Genomic DNA, 9,797 nt, shown 5'->3' on the forward strand with positions numbered 1-9,797 from the left:
TTAATACAGCTGAGAACCAGAGGCTTTTCCAAACACTTTTCAGGAAATAAATGAAGGAAGGAAACCACTCTGGGGTGCTCTAACGTCCAACATGCATTCATCGAAATTTAGTGGTCACCTCTCTGATACGCAGAGCAGTCATGGTATGTACCAAGGGTATGGAATGAGACAGTCCCTTTTCTCGGGGTGCTCAGCGGCCTATCACACCAGCAAGACAGCTGGTGTGCAGTCTATGCAGACTTTTTTCCTCTCATGAAAAATGGAGAAATCGCCTCTGATTATAAAACAAGCGCCAATTGGAAAAGGGAGTTTTTCACTACAGGATTACTGGAAGCCAGCTACTTTTTCAAGCACTATACCATTTGTCTCACTGAAGGAAAACAAGGAAGCATTCCCCACAGGCAGTCTGTTAGGTGAGTAAAACATGTAGAAAAAACTATGAATGATTATGTTATTCTATGTTATAACTAGTATAAGTAGCTGATTCACATAGAATAAACTATGAGTAAACTCCACTCAATAAAACTGGGAGTTTGAGAGGCCTCATTAGAGCTAAATAAAGTGGCATCGACTCCCCATTCAGTTCCTGGCTGATTAGGCTTTTTTTAAAAAAAGTATATTAACAAGTTTTTATTTTAACTCTAAGGCTGCACATGATGTATTGGAAACCTGACATTCTGTCTCAGAGATCAGGCACAAAAAAATAATTCTCAACCACATCCAGATTTACAAATTCTAAAGGTAACTCACACTTAATCTTACCATTGCGAAAAACTTTATTAAAATCAAATCCTTGGCTTGCCAGAAAGTCAATGCTTGAGCTCTGAAACAAGAATAAACAGAACATACATTTTGGTGATATTAATGGCAGGTGTGTGAACAGATGTAGAAAAGTAACTCAGGTGAGTATACACAGGTGACCAGGCAAGGAACTAACATGCCGAAGGTCAGAAGACACGGGATCTCTATTCCCAGGCTGCCAAACAATCCATTTGTTTACTTAATCTGGGCTCTGTTCCTTTATAACTTATAGAACAAATATCCTTTGTTTTACAACATTTAAGAAAATTTTACTTGGTGAACACATATTCTCCCAATAGGCAGAAAACTCCTTATCACTGTACTGACTAGGAGACTATAAATGAAAATAAAACGTATTTATATTATCTCACCCCAGGTTTTAAGTTTAAGGTAGTTCACATATGCAGGCTATAAGACATCAATCTCCATTTCAAATTAGATTCTGAAAACCCAAAATTTTAATTGGATGTTGTTTGCATTCAAGATCAAAATAGAGAAAGTTCCCAGTAACAAGACTTACTAAACAAAGGTTAAGTCAAACCTAGGGTGGGTTGAAATCTACAAGTAGATTTAAATAAAAATATGAGTAAGACCACACGTGGTACCCAAGTATGGCACAGCCAACAGTTCCTATTCAAGATGACTGAAGAGTGGGAAACATTACGGTAGCTACTCCGGTGTTACTCTTGTTTTAAGTCAGAATATGAGGGTGAGGCACTTGAATCATTTTAATCTGGCCCCCGGTGAACTACCTTTTCTCAACTGTACTTTGACATCACATCAGTCCAGATTCAGGGACATCATTCCGTGCCATTAACCTCATTACAGTATTCACTTACAGAGATATGGCTGAACAAGGTTTTTTATGTTAATGATTTCTTTATGATAATGGAAGGGGAATTGTTCTGAACTTCTGAGCCCTGGTTTGTTTTGATCCTATGGCCAGATTGTGTGTTTCCCTCTATCTCTGATGAAGCTCAAGGACACAATAGGTGAGACTTTCTTTGGTATGTTCTAATCATACCATACTAACCATCCTCATTTTTCTTTTCTTCCAATTTTTCATTTACTTATTATCTTAATTTTGTGTTAAAAGGTACCTTTATTAGCCAACACAGATTCTTTTTAAAATATGGTGGGATATAAGAAGACAGTCTTACCACAGATAGAGAGAGAGAGAGAGAGAGAGAGAGAGAGAGAGAGAGACACACACACACACACACACACACACACACACACTTGGGTCCATGCACATCATTTTCCTTCATGTCCAGGTCCTCTGTGCTTTAAAACAAGCAACCTTTCCGCCCACATCTTCCCTTCTAACCCTGTTCTGAACCAAAACCAAACGTCTTCTCACCTGGACCACAAGCCTCCTTCTGTTCACCATGTCTGAGTATTCTTGTAACTCTGTTCACCTAAGTATTCTATCACAGAGGCACTGAAAGACAGACTATGGAAAGGCAGTTTTGTCCCTCCTGTCACTGGACTCCAAAACTTCCTAACTTACTTCTCTTTAAAAATCCAGAGCCAAAACGCCATCTGTTCCCTTTTTGGAGGTATCTATTTTCTACTCAAACGCCTTTTATTTAAGTTGCACAACAATGTAAATATACCTAAGACCACTGAACTTAAAACCACTTAAAATGGTAAATTTTATATGTATTTTTTACTATAATTTTTTTAAAAAACCTTTGAACCAACAAAATCTATCTGTGGTTTACTAACCACTACCTTTGATTCGTGCTAACTGTACTATTTTCAGGATTCAAGAGATGAGCATAGCTTTGGGAGGACATCAAAATCTATCAAAATTTTAAATGCATATGCCCTATGAGTCACCAATTCCCTTGCTAAGCAATCGATCCTATAAAAATACTCCTACATATACCCAAAAATATAGTGCACGAGGATGTTGATTATAGCATTGTTTAAAATAGGGAACCATTGGAAAGATTCTAAATTCCAATTCGATAAACTACAATTATCCATACTATGAAATATGAAGACACTGTGTTGAGTGGAAAATGAAAGCTACATAAAATATGAATATTAAGATTCTGTGTATATCAAAGAAAAAAAGCTACAATTATGTATATGTGTATAGACATATGGGTATATGCAGACATGCATATAAACTCTAGAAAAAAGGAGTGACATGGGGAAAGAAGTGGTATGGAGAAGAGGACATTAGAAAAAAAAACACCTCATTTTTTTACTCTATATAGATACCAGCAATGTTTTGATTTTTCACAACCAATGTATGTATTATTTTCCATGAATTCAACTATAGATGTTCAGTCAGAAAAAGGAAGAAGAAGAAGAGGAGGAGATGAAAACAATGTAAACGCCATGCTATTCTGCCCACCATTCCACTGGACGGGTTCACTCACGGGGAGTGTGTGTGGTTCGTATACCCATCCCTCCACATCCCGCCTAGTGTGTGAGCGTCTCACTCTGTGTACAGACATTTATTTTTCAAAGAGCGTATCAGGTTGTTTTACGCCCAAACTCCATCTGCTTTAAGGGTAGTAAGAGCCTTTCAAGAGTGATTTTTGACTAGACACAATGTTCACCCTACTTGCTGACTCTAGACCCTAGCTCCCTTACAACATGCAACTGTGCTGCATGTCATAGCAATTTAAACAAAACAAAACCTTAGATGGAGGGCAAAAGAAATAAAATTCAAGGATACTATTATTTCCTTATCAATGCAAATCACAAGTTTAGATACTGAGTCTAAACCTTTCTCTGCCTTTGCTTTTCCAAACTAGAGAATTACAGCCTTTTTATCCCATTGTCTACTTTAGACATTAGTCTCTGTGTGGCCTGTCTTCAAGTCTATTATTATCTTTTTCTCCTTTCAGGAGTGGGTGGCAACTAGAACTGCAAGAATCCTTCCAGGTGTGGCCACAGAATGGCTTTGTACAATGGGTAGATGCTTCTGAACTGTTTCCAATACATTTCCTAAAATAACTGTTTGTGTCGGTCTTTTAGAACACACCCCCGTCATCCCTAAGGTGTCTCATTGCTACTCTTTGCTTTTGTTTGATTAACCCCTGACTAAAGCCATGGAACCCAACTTGAAGAAACTGTCTTCCCCTGCTACCGCTGGAAAACTGTAGCCACACAAATTTCCAAACTCAGCCTATTTTTCTCTCAGTGAAAATCTACAAATACTGTTTAATTAAGCATCCTATACTAAGGTGATTGGTAAACAGCTGTTAATTGATTGTAGGGTAAAGAAAATAACAACTATGATTTACCTGCTAATTTAAGAAAACAGGTTACAAGACCAAAATAGCCTTCACTTTTTCTCTTTAGCCCCAGGCACAATTAAGATTAACTCTCAATTTCATTTGCTTATATTCTATCTTATTACAGAAAGAATCTGAAATGACTCAGTCACTCAGAAGCCTGCCCTCCAGGCTTTCTTAACTGCATTACTACTTACATGCCAGAGAAAGGAAAGTCAGGAAGACTCAAATGAACTAATGTTGCTACTGAGAGAAGAGGGTGTACAAGATTATAAGGGAAAAAAGATGAACACTATCTTCAATCACATATCCATACACTATACCACTTATTCACATTCTCCTTACCCATTATAAGATTATTAAGAAGCCAGAAAAAGGAAACTGATATTTACTGAATGTCTGCCACGTCAGCTACAAGCCCAAAGGGGATATTCTAAGGGGGAACCCTCCCATATCCTTACCGTGGCTCATAAAGTAAGTCCTCTCCTCCCCAGGAGGAAAAAGTAGTCTTTCCACCTTCTCTTTCCTAATTGATGAGCGTACGTAGTTTACCCTCTTCCCTCTTCTGAGTTTTCTTTTAGACACGATACACACATATGCTGTTCTTCCAGAAAATAAAGCTCTACCCTTGCAGTTGGGTACAAGGAGAATGGGGTGGGGAGAAGCCTGCAGGTCCTGATCTGTACATTCAATTCAGGTGTAAGATATTAAAAATCCCAAGTAGAGCCACATTACAAAGCCAAGTTCTCAAATTCATTTTTACTAATAAAGCTCATGTTCTGATTTCCATCTGCCTGTCTCTTGCATCTTATTCCTTAATTCATTCTGAAGTAAAGGGGGAGGTAGCAGTGTCATTAATTTACAATCCTCAAACTGAAGGTCAGAGAGGTGAAATGATTTACCCAAAGCCCAAAGTTAATGGCAGACCCAAATTTTAAAGACATTTCTGATTGCACATTTCGACGCTGCCTCATCAGCAATTCATAACAGAAAAAAAAAAAAAAAAAAAACTCAATTATGCTACTAACCTGACAAACAAATTTGACATCTGGTGAGGATCTATTGAAAGGTTTCGGGAAAACATAGAAGTTAAATGACTTTGTTATATACCTGGGAAAATAAGATAAAAGGAGACTTAGGGGGTTACATTATGCCATGACACAAGAATTCCCACCGCTTGTTAAAACCTACTTTGAATCTGTGTAGTCATACTTAAAAGTGCAAAGGCCAAACTGAAACAGCAAAAAGTCCATGGAATGCTGGAAAAGAGAAATAAAACATCTGTCAAAACAGTGCGATATATTCCATGCGAGCAACAGTATTTTCAAAGAGGTGGGCTTTCTGATTACTCAACTTGACTTTGCAGCATACTTCTGATTAGAACAGATGACAGATTATATATCAGAAGCATTATTAATTTATATACATTAAAAAATTTTTTTTTCTAATTAAGCACCTACTCACCATGCAGAGCATTATATTAGGCCTATTTCCAAATGATTAAAATAACCACATCGTATTTCCTACAAATCAAGTTAACATTGGAAATACTAAACCTTCCCCAATATGTTTTCCTGCAAACAATTATTTTTGCTGTTGTTTTAAACAACACTAAAATAACATTTCAGAGCTGGAGCTGAGAAGTTAATATGCAAGTGTAATGACTGTATTTCTCCATTATTCAACATGAGGACCAAGATGGGGAAAAAAATATTTTTTTCACTTACCTTTTTAAGCTTCTGATACCTTTCTTCTGGCGTGTCAAAACCATTTGTTAATGCAGTAACTGAAGGTCCATCACTGATTCCTAGATATTCAAGAAATAAGTTTTTAACTTGTTAATAAATGTTAACATAAAAATGTCAATCAACTATTCAATGGCTCTGTAATTTGATATTCTTATGAATTATGATTAATTGGAAGTGCCCCTTACTTCATTTTTTCAAAATTAGCATTAATTTCTTTCTGTTTTTTTATTGGGGCATATTGGGGAACAGTGTGTTTTTCCAGGACCCATCAGCTCCATGTCAAGTCGTTTGCAATCTAGTTGTGGAGGGCTCAGCTCACTGGCCCATGTGGGAATCGAACCAGCGACCTTGATGTTATGAGCACTGGGCTCTAACCACTAAGCAAACTGGCCACCCTAATTAGCATTAATTTCACTGGCCAACAAGGTAAACTCCATAACAACGACTTTAGAGATGTGAATGTGTCAATTTGAAAACGGGCAGTTCTGGTGTCTAAAAAGGGTTTCAAAACACAATAATGATTTAAGAAAACAATCTGTGGGATTGAACAAGTTTTGCTGCTTTCAACAGATTAATGCATAATCTCTTTTTAACAAATCCTAAAGAATATTACTGTTAGAGTCCCAGTCTTGACCAACAGTTTGGAGTAACACCTATACAACAAAGGTATTTTCAAGGTCAAGAGGAAATTATTTCTGGTGAAAACTCTTAGCTTCCCAGGGAATTGATTCCAACTAGAACCCATAGGTCTAATTAAAGCCAATAATCATATTTACCCAGCATGGATTCCTTTAGAAAGGGCTGAAGAGTTTTTTAAACACGTAAAATCAGGTAGTGAAAGTGGATATTTATACCAAAGAAATCCAACTGTTCATACTGACTTCAACTATTTAAAAATCAGTGTTTAATCCAAAGGAAAAAACCCTTGCAATTTTAAGTGCGGGTAAAATATTACACACAGATGCACACCCATGCCAAGGTAAGCAATGAACACTTCACGAATGTCAAAAGGAATACCCTCATTTATCTGCGAAAGCCTAACCCCAAAGTCAGCCACAAAGGGCAAATATTATGTGACTCCACTTACAGGAAAGGCCTAGTCAAACTCATCCAGACCGAAATAGTGGCTGCAGGAGGCAGTGGGAAGGGAGGAATTGGGAGTTGTTGTTCAATGGGTACAGTTTCAGTTTGGAAGATGAAAAAGTTCTGGAGATGGATGGAGATGGTCGTACAAGAATAGGTACTTAATGCCACTCAACTAAAAATACTTAAAAAGACTTAACATGGTAAATTTTGTTATGTATATGTTACACACACACACACACACACACACACACACACACAGTGCCTGACCCTAACCCTCGAGTTCTCTAGTATGCTCCTGTCAAACTGTTTTTAAGCTTTAAGCAGCACATCTGCAACCCTCAGAGCTCCAACAATCACAACCCCCCTCAAAAAGCCATGGCATCTCTACCCTGCTTTTGAAACGTTTAAGAGGAAATGCTGAGACTCATGGAAACTGCCCAAGGTTTTAAACAGGGAAGGGGGGCCAGCAAGCAAAAGTCGTCGGGGCAAGGGGTCAGGAGGAGCCGTGGCTACGCATTACGAGGCGCCAGCCTCAAGCTTGCGAGCGAGGGATACCTGAAAACTCCCCATCGATGGCAAAGAAGTCCGCCTCCTCTATGGCCTGGTACACTTTTTGAAGATTACTCTTAAAATCTGCGGAGAAACCGAGAAGCAGCTCAGAACGGGTAGCCTGGCTTCCTGCCCACGGGCTCCTAAGGGGAGAGGGCTGAGGAACTCCTAAGGCCTCGGACTGGAGGACAGGTCCTGGAGGGATGTGCGGAACGGAAAGCGTCACGTCCCCGAGGGGTGCACTGGCCTTCAGGGGATCAAGTCCCCAAAGGGCGCATGAGCCGGAGGAGACAACAACTGAGGGTGCACCGGCCAGAGAAGAACATGTCCTACGGGGTGCACGGGAAAGCAAGGCCCCGAGGGGTGCACGGGTCAGAGAGGACCAAGACCCCAACAGGCGCACAGGCTTAAGGGGGGCAAAGCCCTGAGGGTGCTGCCTCAGCCCGTCCCCGAAAGGCAGACCGGGCGGCTGTGGCCCGGGCCTAGCAGGCCAGGTGAGGAGGGCCATGGGGACGCCGTGAGGTGCACGACGGACACGCACTGCTCCTGATTATCTCCATTCTGCAGGGTGGCCGAAACCCCGGCCCTGCCCGGGCCCGCCTCAGCCGTTCTACTCGCAGAGTTCCGCGGGAACCACGAGAGCAGCGAAGGAAGCAGCGACGGAGACAGCGGCGGCGACTTCCGGAACCAGCGCGCGCCGGCGCGCGTCACGTGCGCCTGCGTCACGGAGGGGCGGGGCCGAGACTGGGCTCCCCACGCTCCTTAGGACGGAGAAGAGGCGAGGCTATCGAAGTCTCCAAGGCGTGGTCTAATTTGTGGTCTAATTTGTGAGGCCCCGCCGTAGGGTGTTGACTCAGAAGAAATGTGCACGTCCTGACACCCAGTCGATGAACCAATATTTCCTGGCACTCTGTGTCAGGCACTATGAAAGGAATGGGGATACAGTGATAAACACAAAAGACAAGGTTCCTGCTTCGTTGCAGTTTAGCTTGGGGGAGCACAATAATCTCTTTGAAGAGAAAGAGCAGGGTGCTGCAATAAAAACAATGGGAGGGTGTTACTTAAAGAGGTAATGGAGAAAGCAAAGTTGAGACCTCATCTACCGCACTAGCCACTGGAAATGGAGAGCAAAACAGATGAGGTCTTGTCTAACAGAGTTTTGGCGTTTGCCATTGATCCGCAGAGCCTCCATAGTAGGTGCTCAACGCAATAAACATGGGCTGAGTGAATGACTTCACCTTGGTCTTTCACAAAAGCCAACTATGAAACTGGTTAGGAGACCTGTTTTCAAAGGCTACTCTGCCATTTATAAGATCTGGAATACATTCAACCTTCCTAAACCTTAATTTCCTAAATAGGGTTGAGGATCAATGGTGATAATGTATGTAAATTGTATAGCGTTGTATAAAAAAAATGTAAGACATGATTACAGTTATGACTTGCTGCCACATTTCCCTGCATTCACACCTCTTAGATTACAGAGAAATACTGAGTACAAAGCACTTGTGCTTTTTGAAAAAAGATAACCATTTTCCCCTCAGAAGGAAATATTAAGTACTGTAAAGAACAAATGAGAGTCTGGCCATATTTTCTCCACCAGGCCCCATAACAAGTCCCTTTTCCTTGCCTCATTCAGTGGAAATTTATATACAGGTAATTATGATCACTAACCCTAGTGTTAGCAGGAGAGTGGCTGTGATTTCTAAAGTTCAGATGGAATGGGAAGGGGGGAACCGATATGACAAAGTAGTCAAATCTCCAGTCTGAAATGGCTCTCTGCCTTCTTGTGTCAGCTTCAAAACTCCTAAGTGGAAAGTATTAGCCACTTATGGCCATAAACTTAAATTTTAATTAATTTAACTTAAATAAATATGAAAACTTACTATAAAGCTACAGTAATCAAAACAGTGTGGTTTTGATTAAAACTGGCATACAGACATAGAAATCATGAAATAAAGAAATTAGAACTTTGTGCACTGCTGGTGGGAATGTAAATTAATGTAGCTATTACAGAAAATAGCATGGTTGTTTTTAAAAAGTTAAAAATAGATTTGATACAGCAATTCCACTTCTAGGCATGCACCCTAAAGAACAGAGGTTTGAACAGCTATTAATGTGTACACCCATTTTATTAGCAGAATTATTCACAATAGCCAGAGTGGAAACAATCTGTGTCCATCAACAGATGAATAAACAAAATGTGATATAAACATACAATGTATTATCCGTCCTTAAAAAGGAAGGAAATTCTAACATGCCACAAACTAGATGAAACTCGAGAACATAATGTTAACTGAAATAAGCCAGTCACAACAAAACAAATACGGTATGATTCCAGTTATTTTGGTACCTAGAG

At 40.1% G+C, this 9,797-nt stretch overlaps 1 protein-coding gene across 1 annotated transcript in view; it reads right to left on the reverse strand.

The window, feature by feature from the left end:
* PARN (poly(A)-specific ribonuclease) overlaps positions 1-8,133 on the reverse strand; it is a 127,977-nt gene extending 119,844 nt beyond the window's left edge. The window contains exons 1-6 of the mRNA XM_033101250.1: positions 7,983-8,133; positions 7,448-7,525; positions 5,786-5,865; positions 5,250-5,317; positions 5,087-5,168; positions 763-823 (exon numbers count right to left, since the gene is read on the reverse strand). Of these exons, the coding sequence (XP_032957141.1) occupies positions 763-823; positions 5,087-5,168; positions 5,250-5,317; positions 5,786-5,865; positions 7,448-7,525; positions 7,983-8,001 (388 nt within the window). The 5' untranslated portion in view covers positions 8,002-8,133. The remainder of the gene's footprint in view (positions 1-762; positions 824-5,086; positions 5,169-5,249; positions 5,318-5,785; positions 5,866-7,447; positions 7,526-7,982) is intronic.
* Positions 8,134-9,797: the final 1,664 nt, after the last annotated feature.

Source organism: Rhinolophus ferrumequinum (genome assembly GCF_004115265.2).
Source record: "Rhinolophus ferrumequinum isolate MPI-CBG mRhiFer1 chromosome 15 unlocalized genomic scaffold, mRhiFer1_v1.p scaffold_54_arrow_ctg1_1, whole genome shotgun sequence".
Taxonomy (NCBI): domain Eukaryota; kingdom Metazoa; phylum Chordata; class Mammalia; order Chiroptera; family Rhinolophidae; genus Rhinolophus; species Rhinolophus ferrumequinum.